The 27,320-nt window shown below is 38.0% G+C and overlaps 2 protein-coding genes across 13 annotated transcripts in view; one reads left to right on the top strand and one right to left on the bottom strand.

Annotated features, from left to right (window-relative positions):
- The window catches only part of LOC113664310 (uncharacterized), a 225,051-nt gene that overhangs the window by 2,001 nt on the left and 195,730 nt on the right, over positions 1-27,320 (bottom strand). The window contains exons 1-9 of one of the 8 annotated variants that reach the window (XM_089210532.1): positions 20,549-20,811; positions 16,826-16,905; positions 15,400-15,470; positions 7,872-7,929; positions 6,675-7,334; positions 6,156-6,278; positions 5,128-5,238; positions 4,108-4,218; positions 552-3,063 (exon numbers count right to left, since the gene is read on the bottom strand). In XM_089210532.1, the coding sequence (XP_089066658.1) occupies positions 740-3,063; positions 4,108-4,218; positions 5,128-5,238; positions 6,156-6,278; positions 6,675-7,311 (3,306 nt within the window). In that variant the 5' untranslated portion in view covers positions 7,312-7,334; positions 7,872-7,929; positions 15,400-15,470; positions 16,826-16,905; positions 20,549-20,811 and the 3' untranslated portion in view covers positions 552-739. Of the gene's footprint in view, positions 1-551; positions 3,064-4,107; positions 4,219-5,127; positions 5,239-6,155; positions 6,279-6,674; positions 11,477-15,399; positions 15,471-16,825; positions 16,906-20,548; positions 20,870-27,320 lie in introns of those variants that run through there. The other 7 variants (XM_089210533.1, XM_089210537.1, XM_089210534.1 and 4 more) reach the window with 7 other exon arrangements.
- Positions 17,021-20,316, top strand: LOC149043814 (uncharacterized). Of its 5 annotated transcripts, none has more exons than XM_089210650.1 (6): positions 17,026-17,646; positions 18,349-18,534; positions 18,649-18,767; positions 18,862-18,970; positions 19,060-19,172; positions 19,919-20,316. In XM_089210650.1, the coding sequence occupies exons 3-6, from the start codon at positions 18,691-18,693 to the stop codon at positions 19,971-19,973; spliced, it is 354 nt and encodes a 117-aa protein (XP_089066776.1). In that variant the 5' UTR covers positions 17,026-17,646; positions 18,349-18,534; positions 18,649-18,690; the 3' UTR covers positions 19,974-20,316. The 5 variants fall into 5 exon arrangements, 4 of the variants coding, with proteins under 4 accessions (XP_089066776.1, XP_089066778.1, XP_089066775.1 ...); XM_089210652.1 differs by lacking the exon at positions 19,919-20,316 and adding an exon at positions 19,259-19,806; XM_089210649.1 differs by having other exon boundaries at positions 17,026-18,534.

Genomic DNA, 27,320 nt, shown 5'->3' with positions numbered 1-27,320 from the left:
GACAAGCGAACAAACTTATCGACAACATACGTTTATAAAGTTTGAGTACAGACAAGCGAACAAACTTATCGGTTTCGAACGTGCTTTCGACAACATACGTTTATAAAGTTTGAGTACAGACAAGCGAACAAACTTATCGGTTTCGAACGTGCTTTAGACAACATACGTTTATAAAGTTTGAGTACAGATAAGCGAACAAACTTATCGGTTTCGAACGTGCTTTCGACAACATACGTTTATAAAGTTTGAGTACAGACTTATCAGCCGAACATCCTACTGTCCTCGACTAATCTCTTTATTGGTGGTTGGTGGCGAGAAGACTTCGCTTGGTGGCGAGTACGTTGGTGGCGAGATCGTTCCTTAGTGGCGACTTCGCTGGTGGCGAGTCTGCTTGGTGGCGAGGTGACTGGATACCTTTCAGAGATCTGGGAATTCCGTGTTACAGAAAATTGGGTCGCGGCGCGCGTTGCATCAAGGTTGAATATGGGCCTTTAACTTGTAACTGTAGGATAAAAAGAGGCTCCAAAAACAACAGTGAAATAAACAAATTCTCCCAGAGTACTATTCTTTTTTATTATAATAGATTAAGTATGCATCATTGTAAGATTTCTTTTCCAGACTGCAAGAAAATGCGTTTCTGTGAGACTTATCTTTTAAAAATTTCCCGGGGAAGCATGCCCCTTGAACCCCCTAGAGGTTCGGGCCTTCGACCCTCAATTTTCAAGGGTACCTACCTACTTTAAAAGCAATGCCCATCTACTTTGAAGTTGTTAAGTTGATGAGACAAATCCAAATTGGTTAGCGTCTTGTTCAATTTGATTGCCTCACCAATACATGTAGCACCCGCAGCACTAATACCATTCCTTGACAAATCCAAATTGGTTAGCGTCTTGTTCACTTTGATTGCCTCAGCAATAAATGTAGCACCCGCATCCTTAATATCATTGTCAGACAAATCCAAATTGGTTAGCGCCTTGTTAACTTTGATTGCCTCAGCAATACATGTAGCACCCGCAGCACTAATATCATTGTCACACAAATCCAAATTGGTTAGCGTCCTGTTCACTTTGATTGCCTCAGCAATACATGTAGCACCCGCATCACTAATACCATTGTTTCGCAAATGAAAATTGGTTAGCGTCTTGTTCACTTTGATTGCCTCAGCAATACATGTAGCACCCGCATCCCTAATACCATTGTCAGACAAATCCAAATTGGTTAGCGTCTTGTTCACTTTCATTGCCTCAGCAATACATGTAGCACCCGCAGCACTAATATCATTGTAAGACAAATACAAATTGGTTAGCGTCTTGTTCACTTTGATTGCCTCAGCAATACATGTAGCACCCGCATCACTAATACCATTGTTTCGCAAATGAAAATTGGTTAGCGTCTTGTTCACTTTGATTGCCTCAGCAATACATGTACCACCCGCATCCCTAATACCATTGTAAGACAAATCCAAATTGGTTAGCGTCCTGTTCACTTTGATTGCCTCAGCAATACATGTAGCACCCGCATCACTAATACCATTGTTTCGCAAATTCAAATTGGTTAGCGTCTTGTTCACTTTGATTGCCTCAGCAATACATGTAGCACCCGCATCCCTAATACCATTGTCAAACAAATACAAATTGGTCAGATTCAAACCAGTTCCAAACGAATTCGATAAATGCGAGTGAAAATCACTTTTTTCTCTTTTGCATTCGTTGATGGCCTCCAATACAATTTTTGCACCACGGCCTTTATTTTTGTTGACTTCATTTGTTAAACTCTTTACAAGAGCCACAACTTGTTCGTCGCATTTCATGGCCAAAATTCCACACGAAAACAAAAGTATTTGTTTAAGTTCAACGAAATACCTTGGATCGGAAAGTAGTTCTCCAGGTTTCATTTCCTTGCTTTTAATCTGAGAACAAATGAAGAATGCTGCAAAGAATTCTTGAAAACTTTTATGTGAGAAGGCATAATGCAGTGTTTGTCTAAGTTTGCTGCCACCAGGCTGCACTGACAGAAATCCAAATTCAGTCAGGTCTTTTGCATGGTTTCTCACGTCACTTTCATTAAAATTAAACTTATCGTCAAGTAAACCATTCAACGCTACCTTTCCAAGGTGATTCAATTGCGGTTTGTAATGGTTTGTCAAGTCTTCGATCGTTTCTAGTAGTCCCTTCCTTTTTCTATATCTTCTCAAAACACATTCAACCATATCCAAGTACAGTTGAGCTCTGCTTTCGGGGAGTGTGCCCTCAAACTCTTCGCATAAAAGGCAAAGAAGTGCTGTGTTTAGAGGATTGGCCGCTATTTCTCTCAGGTTTTTATCTCGCGACATCCGTTGCGAGAGCTTGGTGGCTAAATCCGTCCTTTCTTTAAAGTACTTGGTGACAAATTCTATCACATGCTTTTCAGTGAATCCTTCAATCTGAAGCAGCGCGTCACAACATTTTCTCACCTCTTTTCCAGCTTCTTGTCTTGCTGTTGCAACTATGTGGCATTTGGGGAGTACTCTTCCTTCAATTAGTTCGTAAAACATCGACAATTTACTGGACGATAACTCATCCAATCCATCCAATATCAATAAAATGCTGGACTGATTTTCACGAATAAAGTGAAAGAATTGTTGTTTGACTTCTTCATCGATGTCTCGGGGCAGCAGCTGATCATCAATGGCTTCCCAAACGTCAGAATGGATATCTGGACATTTCAGTAACAATACCACTTTAAATGCTGTTGGGCCGCAGCCCTGAGGTTCTTGCTGTTTTGTGGCCCAGTCGTAAGCGTACTTTTTACAATAGGTGGTTTTTCCCATACCAGGTTCTCCTTCAATCAACACTGTTCTCGGCGCTGAACACTCTTCATACGGGTCTAGTATTGACGACATCTCAACAAATACGTCAGTGATTTCTCCTCTCGTTTTCTTTCTTCTGACCACTTTGAGCCTTGTAAAAATATTGCCAAGAAAAAACTGAAACTCTTCACACCATGGAAATGGTGAGAGCCATCCCTCGCGAGTCTTGTACAGCTGGCGAATTCCATTGATAAGCTCAGTTAGATCAAAAATACCTAGCAGTAGCAAAATAAGTAAGAAATCTGATGAATGCAGCATTGAAAATTGTGGTGCCTCTCTGGTATTCGGCACTGGATTTAAATAAGTGAATGAGTACGATACCGTTGCCAAAGAAATTACTCGGACGATGCAAAAAGGTTTTAGTGTATGATTCATGCTGGCTGGTTAAAAGCCATTTAGATTATGAATTCAGGTAAATCTACTCTGTTTGTTCGGCTTCAAGGGTGTCTGACGGTGAAACTCTGTCGTAAAATAAATTACTCGGGAGATAGATATTCATATCATTGGAGCCGTAGTCTGAGAAAGGCTTTTTCGGGATATACCGATACTACGAACAAATAAATGGAAACCAAACAACGCCTTTGTGCCTTCTTTGTCACGCGGTTTCATCAAAAGTACTGCAGAAAACCGGGGGCTCGCCTGCGATGAAGTGGGAGGTTTTTCCTACAGTCCTTTCCTTAGGAACCTATTTTAATCAAGACGATCCTCATTCAACTATTTTCCCATGTAGAATTGAATACTCCACAATATGAGCGCAGGAAGGGTTTAGTTATTTTATTCAGAAATATGCAGATTACAACTAATGCTACTAGGTATTCGGCACTGAATTTAAATTAGTGAACGAATACGACACCACTGCCTAAGAAATTACTTGGACGATGAAAAAGGTATCAATGTATGATTCATGTCAATTTACTGACCAAAAGCTATTTGGCTTGTAAATGCAGTGGAACCTGCTCTGTTAATTTCTAACATCGAGCCGAACTTAATGCCAATGTTTTCGTTAAAACTGTACTTCGTTTTATTTCGTTCTCCACTCTAATCAAAATACAAAGTTTTCCAGGCTAATTACGGGTGAAAGTTTGAACAATTGGAGGGAATGAAAGTACACCGCAGAGATTATTCCAGAGATTGTCTAACTTGAAAAACTGAATCTCTTTAACATAGGATGATCTCTCCCTCTCTCACATACAGGCCATGTTGAATACGGCGAAATTTGCGGTTAAGCACGATAACTTTTAGTGTATAATTCAACTGACCTTCATCCTTGCTTTCTCCCACTGAGGATGTCAAAGTACACAGCTTTTCCTTCACTTCTTTCAGTTCGCTGTCCATCTTTACCATTTCGCCTACCATTTTCTCAAGAGACCCTTTCGTGGAATAACATTGGAACTTTTAGTCCGAGTGAGAGTCGCTATATTCATTAAAAGTTAACTAAATAGATCCTTTTCCCTTCCTCTGTTGTCGTTGTTGTTTTTTTAAATTTTATACAACATTCTAAAAATACTTATGGCGCGGCTTCAGCGGTTTCTAATAGTGAAACTCGGGAGATAAATATTGATATCATTGGAGCCGATAGTCTGAGTAAGAGTTTTGACGGTAAAAATGGGACATTGTAAGAACTAATAAAAAAAAACCAAAGAACGCTTTTCCGCCCTCGTTTTCACGTCGTTTAATCATAAAAAAAGGAAAACGCTAGAACAAACCAGAGGTCCGCCTGCAATGCATTGTGAAGTTTCGTTCACAGTTTTTCCCTCGGGAAAATTAAAATAACCACATACGCCTTCTCCTGTCCCTTTTAACTAACACAGCCCTCATTCAGCAATTTTTTCCATGTAAAATGGAATACTCTACAAAAAATTTGAGTGGAGGAAGGATTGCATTAGTCTTTTCAAGAATATGCAGGTAAAATCTAACGAATTAGGAAGTTAGATTCGTTATGTCCTTAACAAAAGTAAAACTAAAATAAGGTAATAACCCTTCTCGGCCAAATGTGTATGAGTGCTGTCAGAAAGCTATCCAATCTGAGAGGTAGCCTGAGATTCCCTGCCATCTCATTCACCCCACACATTACCTGGTATCTTCATTTGTAGCCAGAGTAGGTTTATCTTAGTAGCCAAGGCGTGCTCTTACAACAATACATTACCTGAAAAGTGTTAAATTAGTCGACATCAAGCGAATAATGTGGTCATGCTCAAAAGATTTGTTTTGTACTCAAGTTAACGGAATCCCTGTTGATAGTTCAGTTTATCTGTGAGTAGCTATTTCTAGCAACCAACCTTCATCTGTACTTTTCTCCACTGTGGTCGTCAGGCTACAAAGCGTCTCTTTAACCTCCTTCATTTCAATCTCTATCATCTCAGTTGTATCTCTGAGGTCATTTAGCGAATCTGCATTGGTAAGAAAGATAAGCGCAATTTCATAAGCACAGTTACATCACAGATAAACAATGACACCTATGTCAATATCTACTCGATTCCGAAGGGATCAAGCTCAATAAGACGCTTAGAAATCACAAAAATGCACTCCAGCAGTTGTACACGGGTACCCCCGAACAGACAAAAATACTGCCAATGAAAACACACTGTCGACATTTGGGTTAATTCTTAATTTTTCACACATAACGCTAGATTAACGTTCCAAATATGTGACTAGTTCCAACCAAAATGAAAACATTATGAGTTATACTACACTGCTGTGTTTTACTAGGCTAAAAAAAAAAAAAAACGCAAAGGAAACCTAGAGACCCGTCTGTAATGGAGTGGGAGGTTCTGCCTGCAGTCTTTTCCTCAGGAAATGTAAAATAACCACCTGCATCTTATTCCGGCCCATTTTACTAAAGACGATTCTAATTCAACTATTTTCCCATGTAGAATTGAATACTACACAATATGACCGGAGGAGGGATTTTGTTATTTTAATGAGAAGAACGTGGGTCACATCTAACGCTACTAGGACGTTAGATTCATTATAAGAAAGATGATACGAAAAAAAAAACCATAACCTATCTCGACTAGGATCATACATATGTATGAGTGCTGTCAAAACACCATCAAATCCGAGAGGTAGCCAGGGCAGAATATTTCACATTCCGTGGCATCTCACACATTATAGAGTATCTTCATGTATGACAAGTGTGAGTGGTGGCCAGGGTGTGCCCTTAGACCAGTAAAGTACCAAAGTATGCTGTGTTGGCCGACATCCAGCGATTACCGTCATCATGCACAAGAGCTGCGTCATGTACTCAAAAAAACAGTGTCGCTCTTCATAACTTTTTTTCTGTGAGTAGCTCTTTCTACCAACTAACCTTCTTGTGCGCTTTTTTCAGCTGAGGCCGTCAGAGTAGTAAGCTTTTCTTTCACCTCTTTCATATCAATCTCTATCTTGTCAGTTGCGTCTCTGAAGTTTCTTCTCATGTTTTCCAGCGAATCTGAAAATTTCAAAAGGTATGCGCATTTTCATAAGCAAATTTATATTACAGCTTCACGTTTACGTACAGATAAAACAATGATACCTATGTCAACATCTAGTCGATTCCGAACAGATCAAACTCAAAAGGACGCTTAGAAGTCACAAAAATGTAGTCCAGCAATTGCACACGAGTACCCCGAACAGACCAAAATATTACAAATGAACACACAGTTTAAACATTGGGGCTAATTCTTCATTTTTCACACATGACGCAAAAATACCTTCCAAATACAAGACTAGATCCAACCAAAATGAAAACTTCATGAGCTCGCCTGCACTGCTGTGCTAACTGAAAATATATACATTTGTAGCCTTCTGGCTCATCCTCATTGACAGTACACAATGCTTTTCTTACCTTCAATTTCTTCAAGCTTGTCTTTGATGCTGTCGTCGTCTTTCTTCCATTGTTTCATCAGTTCACGATAATGCTCCTCGATATCTGGATCCATGCAGTCGTGCTCAAGATTGTCGATTTCAGCTCTAAAATGAGCTCCTCCCAGTCTCACCAAAGCTTCTCTTACTTCTTTCCAGTAAGCACTGAAACTACTGTCATCCACAGAGGCTTGAGAAGCATGGCCGTATACAGTGTTCCTGTAATACTTCACTCTGGCGATGTCATCTGCGATGCTTATGTTTGCAGCTAGGGGAAGACGATCCCATCCATTGGCAGGAGGGCCCATACCACAGATATTTCTAAGAAGCACCGTTAGAAGGGTGATATCGAAGGCTGCAGAAGACACGGGTGCGTGAGAAGGGTACAACTTCCCCCATTGCGTGGGATTCAGCACTTTCTTCCTCCCTTTATACAGTGATTGCAATGTGGCGTAATGCACTGAGGTACTTCCCAAAACTGTATGTAGAGTCGCTGGTGGATGTATTGTGTCAAAAGTGGACCGAAGCACCTGAGATCCAACATCCACCAGGAGGCGGCATAACCTTGCATAGTTAGTAGTCTCTTTCGTAGACGCAAATGGTAAACTAGCCATAGCCATAATACTAACTTTTCCAGGATGACCTGTCAAACAGAGAATTGACATTAAGTGATGCTAATCAAACCCTTTCGAAAAAAAGAAAACTTCTGATAGCCAATTGAGACCAAGAATGGTTTCAAATCGTGATATCATTTTTTAAATCCCTTGGAGCAAGGAACACCAACGAAAGAACCTAACAAGAGATTTAATCTAAGATTTTTCATTTCAACCCAGTTTTTAGATTAAGAAAGAGTTTTGTTTTTTAGTAAACAAAGTACCAACCAGAGACAAACAGCAAAAATGAAACGCGATTTGAAAGTTTGAGGGGAAAGGAATCACCGAAAAGAGTGTTCATTTCCTCTCGGGGGCCGTAAACTTAGTCAGTTCTGGTGGCTCGTTGACGTTTGATTCTTAATGGAATGGAATCTACCTTCTAAGTACCAAGGTCGACATAAGGTGTAATTATACTCTTGAATATTTTAAGTCAGGCATCCTCTTGAGATCTACCAATCCAAGACCTCTCCCTCACTAATAATAAAAGCATCTGTTGAAATCTTTCATAACCCAGCACGTAACCTTACCTTGAGTGTCGTATTGCAAACCAATTGACCTTAAATACGTCTGAATTGTTTATCGATGCTTAAAAAGAAGATAAAACTGGACATTAGCGTCTGCTATAAGATTTCAATGTGGAACAGCTGCCAAAGTACACAAATAAGCTAGCTATGCTACTACAACAAAAATCCCGAAACACATATTTCCCAATAATCACCGCCACTGTTACGCATTAAATTCAAGCCACTCGCGTGCAGATCATCACGTTCTGGCACATTACCACCTTTAACATTGCCAATTGACCACTGCATAGGAAAGTTTTAAAATTGATCTAGGAGTAGTAACTGCGACAACATCACCAACTATAATTTGTCAGCGAAGAGATGAAAAAAACCAAAACCGTTAACCCCTACATCCTCCAGCTATCAGTGCTTCCGAAACTGCTACCACACGGGAACTAAAATCATCACTAACAATCAAGTAACACACAAAATCAAGACATGCTCAACGCATTAAAAGGCAAAGCCATAGGCATTAAGCCAATACCACTACCACTCAAACCAGAGTCACCTCAATTGGCAAATAATGACTCTTTTTGATAAAAGAATCACCAGTGATTTAAGAGCAGCTTCAGTCTCCAGAACAAGGACAAGTCCAACAACAATGCCACCAGCATTAATACAAAAGCCACGTTTCTACTACTTCATGTAGCTTCAAAAAGATCCGAGCATTGCCAGCGCGACTATTATACATAAACCTGAAAACCTCCATAACTCTAATGTGAACCACAAGCTGACACAAACATATAGACCACAGTGTAACATCGAAGCAAGACAACACAACCTCCATGTACCACCCTGCAAAGATCACTGCACCAACTTGGTCATTTGAAGCATAACTGCAGAAGTATTATCCATCACCATCCCAACAAGGACAAGAAGTACATAACCACAAGCAAACTACACCGTGTTAGGAAAATTGTCATCAATATGGGAATCAGTGTGTTACCAGGTCAGTCGATGGAACCAACTCCATGACTAGACCAGGAAATACTAACACAACAAATACCGAAATGATATTACTTCAGGTCAGTGAGTTTACAAAAATCACTAAATGACAGCCTACAGTTAGAAAGCAAAACCCATGTAACACACCTTAACTATCCCAATTTCTATGGCATTAGGCAATATGGGGTATTAATCATTGCTCTAAGTGGAAAAGTAAATGAAATTCTTCACAGGTATATCACCGAACATGACACCAGGTCTCCCTCTCAGCACTAAAATTCCAGGATAGAGGAGCAACTCAGAAGGAATTTGTAGATTTCCTCACCAGCTTCTACTTTACTATCACACCTGGGAACATTAAAAGCCTTTTTAAAACTCAGGCAATTCATGGTTTCTCTCCTTATTGATATTAGATCAGTACAGCCCTTGAGAACAGATTGCACAGTCAGTGTTATTAAATGCACCTTTTTTAAGCTATGTACTAATTCTGCCACATGAAGGTAACTCTAATTGTTACTGATACAATACAAGGTCATTGAAGCTTGTGCACCAGTACAAATATGGTGTCCCAGTTCATGGAACAAGAAAGTCTAAGTCAACAGATTTAAAAGTCTCAGAGTATTACCACCTCCACCAACAAAATGTGTCTAACAGCAAAACCCACCACTTGTAGTTGCCACTACAGTTAGGGCAAAGAAACTCAACAAAAAACTTTGTTCTGCATGCAGCATCCCAAACATTTAGGGGAGGCAACCTCCATTTGCAACTGAACCTGCAATGACAAAGAAACCAAATGGGATCACTAGCATGTAACAGAGCTGCATAAGCATAATTCATCACCATGCACTATCATGAGGCCAGCAGGAACATAACTTCTAGAACTGGAGCTAAATTCCAGTAAGAGGTTTCCCAGCAACTTGGTTAACATTATTTTACCAGAAGAAAGATATTTTTATGCCCTGTCATGTGCATGGGACAAAGTCAGAAATCTGAATCACCACAAAAAGTTGAATTATAAAACTTGAGCTGATTCTACCCACCACTAATCCAGAAACAGCAACTATAAGCAAGGCAAGGCCATTAATTACGAGGTTAATCTGGCACCCCTGTCACAAACTGCTGGCAGGTCTTCAACCACTGGCATTAATTATTGAGTCAATTACCGAAACAAGCAACTCTTAGACTAGACCTTTTCCATATTCCAAGGTAAGAGAGGGGAACTCAGTCTGAATTAGTGCATTTTCTCACCAACAACCTTGAATTATCTACCCAAGGGATTAACTCAGCATCAGAGTGACACTTTCTACCTCTCAAATTGGTGTCCCAGTGCATTAATCCTTGCAGAGCCCCAGACATCAGGATAAGCTAGTCAGTCTCAGTATACACCACCACTTTAAAACATTTACAATGTATACCAGCAAGAAGCAGCTCTGGCCACCATTATAAGGATAAGTGCAGCAATCCCAGCCATTTGTTACTGGTGCCAAAGTCACATTTTCTAGGTGCCTCTAACCAATATATACAGGAGAACAAACATCTAAACACAGTCAGCAGGGGTTGCTGTGTTTGGAAAATAAAATCTCTCATTGCCCACCAGAAAAGAAAGATACACATCATTCTGTATATAATTGCATGATCAGATTGTGCGTATGCATCCTTCGTGGCCACTCCTAGAATGACCACAGAAATTACAAGCTAGATAAATAGTTATTAACAGCATTGCTGAGGCACATCCACCACCGCTCCAAGAAGGACAAACCATTGATATTAATGTTGAAACAACATTGTGGTGGGAATAAACTAGTTTGATGGTCATCACAAACACCATGCAACACCACTACTTGGGGATTATACACACCTACTGCTCCATAAGTGATGACCAACAATTGCATAATAAATCAAAACCAGTCAGAAATCTCCTTTATGATAATGCATGCAAGTATTATCAGATTAACCACAAGTGACAAATATCTAAACATGAAATCAGGTTTCCCTAACACTTCACCAAGATACTAAACCCATACAAATCTGCAGAACACAGCCTGCAAGTCAGTTATACCTGAGAGAAAAAATCTTTGCCAGTTACCTTGAGGCAAAGCTCCATATACACTCATATGAAACTTCTATTGGCCATTGCAGCCCTACAATGATGACCGAAACCAGACATACACTTATAGAACTGCAGAGCTTCCAAAGGATATCATACACCACCACTCTCAAAAGTAGATCAACTATATAAGGAGCATCGCAGTAACTTCATTGTGGTAGGAGATTGATCAGTAGCAGTAAAAATCAGTGCACATTTTACAGGTTGATTACCATGCAAAACCTGCAGTTCCATGACCAGACCCAAGACTGTACCAATACCACTACCATAATTATATTATAATTACTTCTGGTTACTATAATATTTACACATTTTAGGTAAGTAATATTATGCATAATTCTTGACATGACATTACCAGACAAAATAATTAATACTCACATGGATATGAGTGCAGTGAGAGTAAGCAGAATTTTAACATATGGAAACAGGACACAATTATTCCCAGCAAATAAATTATTAAATACATACAGATTGACAAAATGAAGGCAAGTTTCAAAAATGAGAGAATAAAAAACAGCAAGTCCTTCTACCTTGTATAGAGTTTCCTGGGTTCAAGAAAATAACCCTTGAATCAGGGATAAAGTCAGAAAGTCTGAAAAGGGAAGCAGCAGAACAACAGTTACCACATATCAGTTATGAAAGACAAAGACAGTCACAAGGGCACTAACAGGTGCCCCAAGGTTATAAGTGGTATTAACCACAACATTCTATAATCATCATGGAGTAATTTTGTATTATCAACTGAGTTGATAGTGTAAATTTGCCACCTTGACAAGTTTAAAAACTGACAATTTGTTTGTTACCCCCAATTGCTCTGACAAAGGGCTATAACACTCAAATTTTCATTGTTTTAAACCTTATCAGCTTAGTTGATAATACTTAATTATTCTGGTATATACTCTCCCACACAGGCAGCACCAGTCTCTTTAGAAACTTACCCCCTTTATTTATTTAATTGTAAATATCAAAAGTCAACTGGAATAAAAAAAAAACAACAACAACAACAACAACAACAACCACAACCACAACAAAAACCACCATGATCCACAATGGCTGACTGAATGTGACCCGCCATATGATTTCTGGGACAAAGGTGATAACACACACAAACAACACCCCAACACAACATGCTAAGCATGTTCAATATGTGCATATATTATTTTTAAACAATAAAGGACACACTATGTTTTGTTTTGGTCATGTTTGCACGCTTAGTCTTTATTTCGTTTTAGCGTATTATAAGTTAACACAGTATAGCACAATTAAATGATAATAATTCAAGAAAAACAAAATGTACATGTAGCTAGACATTTCTTTTGTTCATCCATGTCTTTTCCTTTTGACCTCAATAGCATTCAATTGTGATGGGTAAGCTTAAATACTGGTAAACAAATGGGTGTAACAAATGAATTTTAATGCTGTATAGTTTCCAAACATAAACATTGTTTGTATGCACAAAATTTATACAGTTACAATGTTTTTTTTTTCCTTTGTTGCCAAAGAACATTTGTGGTGTAACAACTCCAATATTGAAATAAAGAAAAATGTTTCTTTTGTCTGGTCATGAGCGCGGGACAAAGAAAAAATTCTGAGTCCCCATGAGGAATAGAACCAATATTAAAGTATTAATCAAAAGTTGTACATCATAATGTTATTGAACAGAAGTGTGCATGTGTGCTTATTCTGAGAATCATGAGGGCAATTCCATGTAACAGACATTACATTCAGAGACCAATTTTTTGGAAAGTAATTTCCTTAACAAACTTATTCAGCACACTTTTCAATTTATAATTTGTAAAAACATTCCTCACAGGGTACTTGACTATCAGCAGAAAAGAAACTTTCCTTTAACAAAGGCTTCCAAAATTTTTGTGTTAAACTTTGTTACAGACACTACAAAAAAATTCAACCTTCAATTGTTTGTGTTCACTTAACACTTTTTTCTTGTGAATTGAATATTCAGACAAAAATCATTTAATAATAATAATAATAATAATAATAATAATAATAAGAACAAAGCTGCTTTATATAGCCTTTTAAAAATCCTGTGGTGTCCCTTATCCTGTGGTTAGATTTTGAGCATAAGGTAAAAACTTCCTGTTATGGACATTACACAATTTTGGTACAGATATTGCAATGTGGAACTTTTTTTTACATTGGTAAGAATATTGGAGTATTTCTGTTTATTTCTAAACTTTTAATAATTGACTTCATCAAAACTGATAAATTTATCTTAATCAGCTAGGCCCAATTACAGGTTAATTCTCTTCTCTGGTTGTGCTGATATCCATAATATTAATACTACACTTGTGTGTACATGTAACTTTGGTATGTGGAGTATCCCATTAAGAGCATGCTCCTTACAATTCAGTTTCATTGATAAAACTAATGTTTCTGCTGTTTTCTGGTTCTTACTTACTGAGACACAAGGCAGGTTTCTCGTGTGACACCAAGTTTTACATTGGAAGAGCCCTTAAGGTTACTGATGATGAGGTTGAAATCCAATTTCTTCACCAAGTTGTGGAAACATTTAACTGGCCTCTGAGAAGCAATATTGATATCGTCAACAGGAGAAGAGTCTTTCATGGCTCTAAAGAGCTGAAAGGCACTGGATGTTTCAATGTTCCAAGTCTTTCATACATTGAGAGGCTTTTTAAATATCTTCAAAAAGAAAATGTTTGCAAATAAATAATCAATCTAACTGCAGATTGCAGTAGTTAAACATTGCTTTAATTACTAAACTTGGATTGTTCTGAACTTTTTGCGAGAGTATTATTCATTGACTCTTAATAAGCCAGTTGATACTATTTTGGAAAGTTACACTGCACTGAACTGTATGAATTGACAACTTTCTCTATAGTATTATCAGAGCAGTGGCCTTTGAAAGTTGAAGTATTGCTTGTTCTAAGCTAAATTTCTGAAACATTGCATGCTATATTTTAATTTATTATCTTCAGATACAGAAGGTACTGACTCTAAATATAATATGTTTTTCAGTAAACTTAATTCACACTCAGACTCAAAATTTTTGAAAATTTATACTCCTCATGTCAGCGTTGTGTTGTTACTGCTAATGTACAATTGTTGTTATAGTTATTGTTATTAGTGTTTAGTCAAAAGCACTGCAAACTTGGAATTGATAAATTTCCATGATTTTGATCATTTACAACACTCAAGTTTAGGCCCCCTCAAAAGTAAACAAGGAGTCGAGCTGATAAAAAAAAATTGGTTTTTAATTTCAGAGAAAACGAAACAAAACACTCTTTTTGTTATGGACATACCAAAATAATGTTACTTGCTCTCATTTACGAAGTACATCCATTTTAGAAAAACTATTATCCACAAGTTCTTCTTTGTGTTGAGTTCTGTTAGTTTTGTTCCTCTGGTGAGACTTAAGGAATACATGACTGTCTTACTTAAATCATTTTCAACCTTTCAGCATGCCAGCTATTTTTATACACTTTTCATTGGAAAAAAATAAACAGCCTCTCTCAGCCATTTTCCACAAATTCAACTTTCAGATTACTATATTTTAAACAATCTAGGGTCTCCTTTTTCTAAAAATCCATGATTGGGCTAGATATGAAATATTTTAAATTTCATCATTTAAGCAGTTGTAAAATGGTATGGGCCATGATGGTTTTCATTATTTTACCATCCCCTAAAAATCTCTCTGGCCATCCGATGAAACATACTTTTACACAAACGTTTTGGCTGTTAACAGAATATCTTGAACATGTTGGATTGTTTACACAATCGTCACAATTTGTCCCGCATTGAGTTAGATTTTGTGCTTTAACATGCTATAAACATCATCAAAAGTAACCTCCACGTGAAAAAAAGTAATCAAAGTGTCTGCTTTAAATCCTAATGCAACTCATTCACAGCCAAATGTTCCAACTTTTTTTTTGCTAATCAAGAAGTTGCATGATAATTATAAACATGGATGTCTTTGAGTAGAAGCGTGTTGTGGGCTTAAGCTTGCTATCACCTTTCTCCCAAAAATCATATAGATGGTCACAAATACAGAATCTTGCATTAGAGCAAGCAGTTGCATCCTATACTGGTCATTACACCTGTAATGACAAAAGCAACTTTTTAATCATAATATGCATTTCAGCTGCAAGGTGCAATGTAATAGGCCATGGTGTCAAACACTATTGAAGGATGACAACATTCAATTTATACTCCTGAGCGTAAATTCAAAGGATCGAACCACTGGGTAAAGACTGATGCAAATTTAATTAGCGACCTATCTTACTACTTTAACATTATTTTTCATATTCAAAGCAAAATGATATTCATGAAAAAAAGAGAATAGCACATAATAACATAAACATTTTTCATGCCCATGAGAATAAGACACAAAAAATCCTTACATATATGTATCATATTTAAAGAGGGAAAAAATGGAAAAAAAACATATTATTATATACCTACCCTGTTTAGATTTCCTGCCTTCAAAAAATCACAATATGAGCAGTCAGAAAATGATGGACATGTAATAATTTCTGAAAAAGAAAAACATAAAATAAATATTAATCTAATGTGAGAGATATTGACGGTCACAAAAATTCCATTTAAGGTGCTATTAATTTATTCCTTTAACTCCCATGAGTGACCAAGACCAAATTTCTCCTTACAATATAAATACATTATCAACCAAATAAGTGACAAGAATTAAGAAAAATATCAATTTGGGGATAATTAGTTGATCCAATATTAAATTCTATGAACTAACATTATAAGAATTGTATAACTGACAGTAAGGAGAATTACAAATTGGATCTGGGAGTTAAAGGGTTAAGGCAGTAATTGTTGCTATTGAACAGTGTAATGAACTGAAGAAAGCTTTTGGACAATCTGAAAGACATAGATGACATAAAGCTGTTTCACTCGATCATGCTCAAAAGGGGTTGTTGGAAAATATTTGAACTCAAGAGGAATCCAATAATTGTAAAACCTTCAGATATTTCAATTCATGGATACTGCATGTGTCTGCTAACTTCAGAACAGAGCAGGTTGAAACTGGAAACTGAGGAAATCTAATATGTAAATATGTCATTTGACAAACTGCAAAGGAAAACATTGATAGTTTTTTTGGAAACTTAGCTTTGAATTGACTGTTGCATAATTTCACATCTGCAGACTATTTAGTGGTTCCTGTTACTAGTAAAGTAAAGCTATATGCTGAAGCACAAAGAAAGATTGCTTTGGGATTAGAGTTCAAATGCTCAATAGCCTCTTCAGTGCACACGGAACCTCATTCGCCATTTTCTTTCCATCCCACCCTCCTCAATGGTTATTTGTTATGGAAATATTCCTTATATTTTGGGTTTTCTGTATAAGAAAGCCTCTCTGTTAATATTATGTTTTAGTTCTGTTAGATTTATCTGCTTATATGCATCAAATAAGAGTCGCATTTTGTGGAAAATTAGTTAACTATAACTAAGACTGAACGATTTGCCCAAACATTACTTAATTGTGGTCACATGTCCAATAGTTTATCAGATTGAATTTAAAGGCACAATAATTTGTCGAAAAAATATCATCGATAAATAATGCCAAACTCGATATGAATTGGAGAAGGCTAGTCATTCTCTAGCAACGGAAATCGAACTGTGAAGAAAGGGTTTCGGTTTCAGTTTCCTGTCGCCTACGAAAACAGCAATTCCGCCCTCACTGATACGCATTATGTGTTCCAATCTTAACTAAAGCATTTCCCTGCCCCTTAAGTCTAGATCAGTAACGACTACTGGAGGTAAGACAGCTGGTCTGAGTACAAAACAGACCCTTACTGAAGTACGAAATTCAAATAAAGTGACGTTTTAGTACGCATCAATTCATATTTTATGAATCTACTTACCCCTCACACAATCTTCTGGAGAACGGTGCTTCAAACGAAATAATTACTCCCGGAGCTCGTGAAGAGGCTACGCAATCGTCCTGAAAAAAGAAAAAAAGTAGCTTATGTGTCAAGTATATCTTCACCATGCACTTATTTTCAAAGGCTTGTATTAAAATTTTCGTAATCATACGCATTGACGCGAGGGAAATACCGGAAGTCAACAACGGGTTATGGGGAGTTACTACATCACGGGCGACGAGCGGGGATAGAAAAAACGACCCAAATATGAGCGGTCAGCGGTGAAACAGCTTTTATACTTCATATAGAGACATATAATTTGTTGTTCCAGAGACAATCGTGTTGTAAAGCCGAAATGTTAACAGTTTACTTCACAGTTTAAGCAACTTTTCAAAAGTGTTGATTGAACTCATATCTTTTACTGCTTTAATAAACAATGGAGGCTTCGGAGAGGGAGTCAGTGGCATTTGGAAAGGCACCAAGAATAATTATATATATGGTTTGTAGCTAGCTGCGTGACGTGCGTGACGAAAAAAAAGTATCATGATTTCTGGTTGTCAAAAATGTCAATCAAATTTGGCAGGAACTTGCCATGGATGAAGACCAAAAGCCAACAATGTTAAGAGATTTAGAGATCGACTTTTTGAAAGAACATCTCAATGGCTTTTCTGTTGAAGGCAATTATTGTTTTGGATATTTCGAGGGAAACAGAGCAGAGATGGATGATCTGTTAGTTTCATTTCAGGCATTGAACTCCACGTGTTATGTACTTACAGAAAGCCATTCAAAAGAGAAAAACCACAACAGATTTTCTCAAACAGGTATATAATCTCTCAGTGTTTTAAAGTGCACAGATCCCGGTTTCCTATCCTGACTCTCCTAATTCAGGGATAATTTAATTGAGAAGAATCGCCGTCTTTCAGAGTTTATGGTAAATTTCTCCAAAGGCAGTCTTACGCGATTTGCGAGAAGCTGCGTCTGAACTACCTATTTATATTTCATTGATTGAAAGGGTCATAGACAGGCCTACACAGACTCCCCTGTGTGGTTTTACGTTTGCGACGCAAAAGCCTTTAATTAAAGCTTCGCTCTGACGAGTATGTCTTTGAGCGATTTACCTCTTTTGTATGATATAATCGGAGGCGTTTTGTAAATTGTTTTCAGCAGTGGCTGATTTTGGATGAGGTTCCATTCTTGCATCAGTATTTGTTTTAAATTTTTAACCCCTGGGTGGTATGCTGTCACAAAAGGCAATATTTTGCCTGTAGTTTTTTTGGTTTGTTTTTTGTTTGTTTGTATTGAAGCGAATTAGGGCAAGTCTTTTGTTGTAAGTGTCTCTCCAGTTTTAAAATGGAGGTTTCAGTTTTTTGCTTCTTGAACTGGATAGCGCTGATGGTGTCTTCATGTTTCCTCTTCCTTGGCTGCCGCGTGGATCGGCTATTCCTCGGAAGGTTTTCTTTTTGATGGCTTCTCTTCATACAACTTTCCTCCATGAAATGCTCTCCTTTTTCATTTTTTCAAAGGTTATCGAAGCAGTTCTGTGGCGCCTGACCTTAATCCACAGAGATATTTTTGTAGCAGACACAACTATGGCTGAAATGGTAAAGCGACATTCCAGCACTCGCTTGCTTCGGTCAGGAGAGAACTTTACCCAGATTTCTAAAATATTTATACCCATGAACAAGTCTGGAAATCACTGGACACTTCTGGTTAGGACCTTACGATAATAATCTTTTTGAATAACGCACTTAAATCAAGAACCTTTTAACTGGACTTTGCATTATAAATAAATCTTTAAGCGCTCTCTTGCTTATGTTTTAAAGGTTCTGGATCGAAAGTAGAAAACCAGATATTATTTCGATACCATGAATGGGCGTGTACACACCATTTTGAGCACCTCAGTTCCTAAGAGCAAACTGATAGAACTGATCGATGACATCAGGTGAAATATTTTCAACTCAATGTTTTCCTTTTTATTTTGATGCATGCAGACAAAACATACTTATGTAATTGCTGTATTTTGTTTGACTCTGCAGTGCCGTTGCTGATCTCAAAACGGGATGGAATTGCAAGTCATGGCTATGTGTTGAACCACTACATTACACACAGACCGATAGCTATAACTGTGGTGTGATTGTATGTCTTGTGAGTAGCATAATCACTTGCTAAAGTTCACTTTAATAGGACTGCTTCCTGGTTTCGAATGTATTAAATTTATCTTTGTTTGTTTTAAGTTTGCTCGGTGTTTGTGTGAGGGGTTGGATATCAATGGAAGTTACGATGTGGACATGGAAAGGGAAAGAATAACGTCTGTCATATTTGGCTCGTGTTATGATGACCTTGATTGGTAAGTTTTGATGGTGTCAAATACCATTGTTTCTTAAACGCCGCAACACTCTCTTTGACGTCCCATATCTTTTGTTCAATTATAAGAGAAATACCACGGTCTGTAAGATTTGCAAAGACGACGATGGAGAGGATTGGCTTGGGTGCGATAGCTGCGGCCAGTTTTTCCATGCAAGTTGTCTGGATGTGCCTTTCGCGGAGACGCTTACGCAACATTTCACCTGCCCTTAGGGTGGCTTCTTGTCAGCACAAGTAGAGTTTAAATTTTAAAGCTGACTATAACAACGAACCAGATGATGAACTTAATGTCATGTGCAGACCTTAATTTGCAAGATAAGAAATACAGTCCTTGATAGTCAATTAAGATAGATTTTCACGAGCGTCAATGGTGCAGAATCGTAACTTAATGGAGCCAAAAGTGGACAACATCCCATAATTCAAACTTTGTGATTTTTTTCTCGGCTTAAACGCTAAGTCAGTTGTTCAATTGAATAGGAAGAAAAACATTTCGAACGGAAAACAGCATTATTTACACGTGTGGATCTTTTGAGAAAAGGTCTCCTAAACGAGTGGTCTTGATTGTAAATATTTAAGGAATGGTAAATACATTAGCCTTAACATGGCTGTTTCTCGAAGCTCAGTGTTTTCCTACTTGCCTTTTTTCCACGTGAATTGGGGGCGATTGAATAGATATAATATGCAGTAAAAGAACTTCAGCTGATAAAAATTTTAAATTTCTCATGTTAGGCTGTGGATACAAAATTCAAGTGAAAAGGAAGCCAACTGTGATTCAATGCTTTGAACAAGTCAAGATACGTTTTTTTCGTCACACAACAAGTTACATAACGTGAATATCATTCTTCTTGATGCCTTTCCCGGTGTCACCAATGCCTTTCCCGATGCCTCCGTTGGTTAATAGAGCATTAAAAGTATTGTTCCAGTTAAAGCTTGAGGAAAATTGCTTAACTTTTTAAGTAGCGAAGTGTAACTTGGTAACATTTCGGCTTTACAACACGGTTGTTTTCTGCAACTACAAAACGTACATTTAATTCTTCTTGGTACCTTTCGGATGTCACCGATGCCTTCATTGTTTATTAAAGCAGTAAAAGATATATGTACAATCAACACTTTTGAATTGCTTAACATTTTATTCAGCGAAGTAAACTGTTTACACTTCGCCGGCTTTACAACACGATTGTTTCCTGATACTACAAATGATCTGTCTATATATGAAGTATGAAAGTTGTTTCACCGCTGACCGCTCATATTTGGGTCGTTTTTTCTATCCCCGCTCGTCGCCCGTGATGTAGTAACTCCCCGGGTTATGAGGTTATAGTTAAAGTTACGGAGTGAATAACTTAACTATGTTGTCTGTACCTGCTCTTTCTTCGGGTCAACTCTTCTCATGGACAGTAATGTCAGTTTAAACCGACTCGTTTCCTTGTTTCCTGATCTTCCGTCGAGAGAACGAAGAAAGTCATAAAAGGTAGGTATTCCAACAGACTCAGAGAAGGGTGATTCTACATCGAAGGCGTTAGTCGAGGGTCGAACACACAAGTTTATAGTACAGCGGTTAAACCAAAAATATGTCATGTAAGCTTCAGCACTTGTTCCCCACGAAAAATTCAAAAAAGAATTGTTCAAGATCGTTCTGTTCAAAGGAGCTTTGAGCTCCTGCGGCAGTTTCTTGATTTTGTTTGAGTATTTTGTGGTTGTCATAAAATAACCACTGAGATATATTTCTTTTGAACAATTTTCATGGGATTTTTACCTGTAAGATAAATGCGAGTTTAAATTATTTTTTTACAACGGGCACATAAAATAGCATGACACCGTTATTATTTTCTTCCGGTATCAATCATTACGAGAAGAAGAAATATTACTAAATGCGTGATCGCGTAGTTTATAGCAATTCCCAAAATCCTAGATTCATGAAAACAAGCCATCAAACTATACTTCTCTGTTTTTGTTTACTCACACGTGGCTCACAGACCAAGATATTGCTGGTTTTCAGTGTCACGCCATTCAAAGTAGATCAAAATAAAAAATAAAAACCGTTCAATCGATTTAGTCTAGAATCTGGAAATAGAAAGAAGCTAGATATGTAAAGACTCTCGCCAAGATTCAGGTCACAGCAATTTTTCTTACGGAAGATATGAGGAGAAACGTTTTTCCCAAATGTATAGAGATTTGTATGGAGCCGCCATGCTGGTGCCCACCTAGAGAGTCTTACTAATATGCGAGCCAGCGAGTCATGCGAGTCACGATGCGAGCCATGCGAGTCATGCGAGCCACGGTTTTAACGTAAGAAAAAACATGCGAGCCATGCGAACCAAGGTGCGAGCCACGGTTTTTACGTAAGAAAAACCATGCGAGTCATGCGAGCCACAATTTAAACGTAAGACCTGGCAACCTGGCTCGCACAGTGACTCGCATGACTCGCTGGCTCGCACATTAGGCAGACCCCCACCTAGATGGGCACCAACATGGCGGCCGGAAACCAGCAGAAACATCTGTCACTGAGTTTTGCTACAAAAGCGTGAATTTATCTCTCTAAGAACTCATAAACGTAACAATAATACTTTATTCTAATACAAGAACTGTTCAGATAGCTGAATTTCCCTAAATAAGTCACCTTTTAAACCAACATAATAGCTCTCTCGCTCGTCATAGAAATTCAAGAGTAGTCTATCACTAAACCAAGAACCCATTTGGAGTGAAAATTTGTCTGAATATTAGTTTTTAGCTGCTCTAATACATCATGAAAGTAAAATCTCAGGAGGATCAATAGTTCTGAAGTCTGAAATTTAGTGACGTCACGTGAAAACCAGCAATACAAAAAACTAATAAAAATGTTTTCAGTATGTTTGAGCTATTTACTAGGTTATCAATGCGCTAATAAGCCTAACAGTAACGTTTGACTTTTAGACGGTAACGTCGTCTCTTAAAAAGTAAATTATGAGAGAAATTCTCCTCGCAGCGTTGAGTCCATTGAGAGAAGTTCAATGTTCTTAACTTACGTAATGCGAAAAATTTGTCAACACTGAAATGTCAGATAATTCGTAAAATAACGAACGGGAATTTCAAGAATTGTACACACCCTACGTTTATGGGGAATTCTGAAGTAAATGGATGTAAATGACCCTCCCGATTTTGTTTCCTCAGTATGCGAAAAGCTCGATGGATGCCTCCACTAAAATACCAAGAAAAGTTATAACAGTTTCGTGGGTTATGCAAAAATCGAATACTATTGGTACTTTTCATTATATTTCAAACTCTTTTTCAAAAGGAATTCTCACCTTTGTTGGTCTGTGGAGGCAATGCCGAGTTTCAATGCTTACGATGGTAAACGGTTTGCCAAAAAATTGGATCGGTGCATTACCACCATTGTGTTCAAAGATGGGAGACGCTGCAAATGTATAATTTGAAAAAGTATTTCGGTATACTAGATTACGCACTTAGAGTGATTTCCAAGGGCTTTCCTATATACGAAATACTTTTAAATATTTCAACGCTTTCACGCTCGGAGCATTGCGTAAGTTTTTACAAAATTGCGGCCAAAGATCAAGTCTCTACGAGGCCCACACCGAATTGATAAAGGCAAACAAATCAGCTAAAAATAAAAGAACCTGGCTACCATTTTTCGAAAACTTCTTGTGATTTAATTCCTTTGATTGCAAGGCCTTCTTTACAAAGCATGTGGAACTAATAAGAAGAAATCTCTCGAGCGTATCCTCGAACTCGTCTCTTTTCCCGTCGAAATAACCCAAGAAGTACTGGTTTTCAACCGAAAGATTTTTAAGGTTTTCCTCAAGGAAGTCAATCTCTGATTTATTTAAAGAAGAATGATTAGTCGCCGCCATCATGACGCATTCCGCACTCTAGTGTCTTAATCAAAAATTGTCTTCTGTTTTTAGATGTCATCCTTTCGCGGGCTTTCGCAATATTCGCAGGTTTCATAATGTCCCCGCTGACCAAAATTACCGTGTACTCTTACCCTGGACGAATGCCTTCGATATAGCGTCACCCCTCAGAGAAGGGAGTTGTTAATGACATGCGCAGATAATATTATTCGCAAATGAAATATAACACCTAAAATCGAGTAACACTATCACGCAATGAAACTAGCTTTCCAATGTGTTTCTCGGCCTCCGGAAGAAAGATCGTTCAAAAAAATTGCAACGGCATTCTTTTAAGGTTCACATGAGAAATGAGCAACCTTTTTTTTCTCCTAAAGCTGGAGACGAGTTTTCGTTAGAGTTGCTTCCACACAACAACGCGTGATTCACTTCATACCACCTCTTACTACAGGTCACGCATCTTAACAAGACACGCACGGCAGATTTCAAATAGCATTTTATTGCCAAAAACTATCGACGAGTGAAGCGTTCGTCTTCCCCCCCCCCCCCCCTTAAAAACATGGCCAGAAACTATTAACTTCAACGCTCGTAGTTGCCACTTAATCCAGATCAAAACCTCCCTCCTTCTGATTACTAATTGTTGGAGTCTGATCAGCAAAGCTAACATGTAAACCAAGCCTTTGAGTCTGTTCTTTGCCGTCTTCATCATCGATCCGTCCAAAGACTGGCTACGCGAGAAGACTGACCTAGATTGACCTGATCAGAGTAGTATACGCAATCAACATATGGACAGAGAGTCGGATGGTCCTGCAGGGATTAAAGAAAGGAATTTTGCGACTGATTTTAAGTTACAGGATAAATGCTCTCAAATATATTTTTAAGCTGACGCCTACAAGGGAAAAGCATAAAGTTTTCAAAATAATTACTTCATAAAGCTCTACTAAAGAATTATTGACCCTATTCCTATGACTTGCAATTTATCTGTGCAAGCTCAAATAGTGAAGATAAAATCTGAATTGAACCCTGAGTCAAACACACAGAAAGACTAGCTTCATTTTGTAAGGTGCCGCTCATTTTTTATCGCCTATGGGGGGGCTGGAGGATTTTGGTTGTGTCACGACTTAATTTACCTGCTTCCCCCAAAATATACTTATGATTCCTCATTGACAGTCAAATGGCGGCAATTTTCTATAGTGCCCCTTAAAACTCTGTTGGCGGCAACTGATCAGCCTCCGTTCATTGAAAACCATGTAAACCCCATCCCCCATCCCCCTCCCCCTCAAAAAAAGGAAAAAGAAAAAAAAGGGAAGATACATCGTCCCTCCCCCGGTGATAAATAAAGTGTTTGGTCTCTAAAACTCTTCAGATAATTCAATTTTGTGAGTCTTTGTAAAAATTTACTCGTGCTTATTTATACCAAATTGAACTCGAAATCATGTGATTACCTCTACAAATTCAAATTGGTTAGCGTCTAGTTGAATTTGATTGCCTCAACAATAGATATAGTTCCAGCATCACTAATACCATTGCTACACAAATTCAAATTGGTTAGCGTCTTGTTGACTTTGATTTCCTCAGCAATAGATGTAGCGCTGGCTTCACTCATACCATTGTCAGACAGATCCAAACTGGTTAGCGTCTTGTTGATACCCCTGCTACACAAATTTAAATTGGTTAGCGTCTTGTTGACTTTGATTGCCTCAGCAATAGATGTAGCGCCGGCTTCACTCATACCACTGTCAGACAAATCCAAATTGGTTAGCATCTTGTGGCCTTTGATGGCCTCAGCAATAGATGTAGCGCCGGCTTCACTCATACTATTGTAATACAAATTCAAATCGGTCAGATTCAAACAAGTTTTAAAAGACTTTGCTGACCGTGATTGAAAATCACTCTTTTGTCTTTCACATTCGTTAATGGCCTCCAATACAGCTTTTAAACTACTGCCTTCATTTTCGTGGACTTCGTTTGTTAAACTCTGTACAAAATCGACGACTTGTTCATCGCATTTCATGGCTAAAATTCCGCACGAAAACAAAAGTTCCTCTTCAAGTTTAACAAAATACCTTGGATCGGAAACTAGTTCGTCAGGTCTAATTTCTTTGCTTTAAACCTGAGCAGAAAAGAAGAAGGCTGCAAAGAATTCTTGAAAACTTTTAGGCAAGAAATCCAAATTCAGTCAAGTCTTTGGCATGGTTTCCCAATTCACTTTCATTCAAATCCAATTTGTCGTTGAGTAAACCACTCAACGCTACTAACCCGAAGCGATTCAATTGCGGTTTGTAGAGATCTGTCCGGTCTTCTTCCGTTTCTAATAGTCCCTTCTTTTTTCTATAACTTCTCAAGACACATTCAACCATATCCAAGTACAGTTGAGCTAAATCGTGCCTCTTTTTTAAAGTACTTGGTGACAAATCCTCTCACATGGTCTTCAATGAATCCTTCGATCTTTCAGCAACAATACTGCTTTGAATGCTGTGGAGCCGCAGCCCTGAGGTGCTTGCCTTTTGGTGGCCCAGTCGTAGACGTACTTTTTACAATAGGTGGTTTTCCCTATACCAGGTTCTCCTTCAATCAACACTGTTCTCGGCGTTGAACACTCTTCATACGGGTCTAGTATTGACGACATCTCAACAAATACGTCAGTGATTTCTCCTCTCGTCTTCTTTCTTCTGACCACTTTGAGCCTTGTAAAAATATTGCCAAGAAAAAACCTGAAACTCTTCACACCATGGAAATGGTGAGAGCCATCCCTCGCGAGTCTTGTACAGCTGGCGAATTCCATTGATAAGCTCAGTTGGATCAAAAATACCTACCAGTCGTAAAATGAGTAAGAAATCTAAAGAATGCAGCATTACGAGTAAGAATCACATATCAGTAATCATATGCTTGCAATATGCAGGAAGTTTACCTTCGTGGACATAGTTAATCTGGCTGGCTTGCTACAAGTTTTACTGTATCTAAGCGTTAGAGTGTCCGAAGTAATGAACGGAAGGTGGTAGGTTTGAGTCCCAACAGAATAAAAGTGTTCTTATTGGTTCTCTCAATTTCGGTTATATGAAAATGATTTATCTAAGTGTCGCTCAGCTAAATCTATTTTTGGCCGGAAGCAATTAATTCTTTTTATACATTGGAAATTAACCAAAGCAAATGCTAGTCAACGTCATATTGGTAACAAAAAGTAAAAGTCAAAAAGTTTAATGTAACTTGATTAAATGGGACTTAAGAGAGTGTCTCTGTAAGAGCGGCCCGGTCGATTTTGCTTGAGACACGGATTTCGCTCTTACAGAGACACTCTCTTAAATTTTGAGTTTAACTTACAGCACTAGCCTCAGGTCAACGCTTTATGGTCAAGAAAAGGCATAACGTTGTCACAACAGAAAGAACAACCGGTTACCTTAAAAATTCCATTATAGGAATTACAGAATTTGTGTCGAAATATCTACACTTTAACAGGATCTTTCATTACAAAAACTCAACTTCGACTGCGGGTCTGTTTAAGCAACCATAATACTGGTTTTTCCATTCGCTACCACGCAGCAAAACATTTGAACATTAGGGTATAACGTTTTACTGATTTAACCAAATGTTTGTCTCAGCGGTGGGAATATAACTCTTAACTCGTACACTCGAAGCGTGAAATTGAGGTCATGATATTGAAACGAAACCTATCCTCGATCGCAAGCTTTACTCTCTTCCAGTTAAACAAAACACTATATCAACCTGTTCACAAAATTTTTCGCTTGCCTATACGTTGGAACTCAAAGACACCTGATTGCTTGTCTAGTAAGTATTGTATGTCGTACCCTTTAACGTTTCTTCGATCGTAGATTAATGTATTTTGTGTACAGCTGAATAAACTGCTTGCGTTGAATTTTCGTTCAGCTCCGGACGTAGCTTAACTGTTTTGACGATCAAATATGATATTGACTTCAGGTGGCTTTAATTTGAAGAAAAATTGAGAGTTAAAACGGATTACCAAAAAATGAAAAAATTTGATAACTCACTGATTCCATTCGCTCTTGTTTCTGACTTTAATTGAAATTTTGATATCTGGAATAGCCAAAGAAGTGTCGGGAATTTCAGAGCCAGGCGAAATGAATTGATAACAGTTATTAATTGAGTCAGTTCATCCCTGGTAGAGGAGGTGGCGCTGATACAGTCGTCGATGTAGCGACCGTAGATTTCAGGTTTGGGGCCGTTGTATTGACTGAAAAATTGGTGTTCGATAAAACCTACGAAAAAATTGGTGTAGCTGGGTCCCATTTTGCTTTATTAAAAGCAATTAA

Source organism: Pocillopora damicornis, chromosome 6, assembly GCF_964200805.1.
Source record: "Pocillopora damicornis chromosome 6, jaPocDami1.2, whole genome shotgun sequence".
Taxonomy (NCBI): Eukaryota; Metazoa; Cnidaria; class Anthozoa; order Scleractinia; family Pocilloporidae; genus Pocillopora; species Pocillopora damicornis.
The sequence above is the reverse complement of the archived record's forward strand: the minus strand, read 5'-3'. Positions and strand labels throughout refer to the sequence as shown.

Excerpts from the sequence above, each read along its gene's own strand:
- LOC149043814 (XM_089210650.1), top strand. The coding sequence starts at position 18,691 with ATGAATGGGCGTGTACACACCATTTTGAGCACCTCAGTTCCTAAGAGC. Across the intron at positions 18,768-18,861 it reads GAACTGATCGATGACATCAG|TGCCGTTGCTGATCTCAAAA; the intron begins GTGAAATATTTT and ends TTGACTCTGCAG. Across the intron at positions 19,173-19,918 it reads TGTTATGATGACCTTGATTG|GCTGTGGATACAAAATTCAA; the intron begins GTAAGTTTTGAT and ends TTCTCATGTTAG.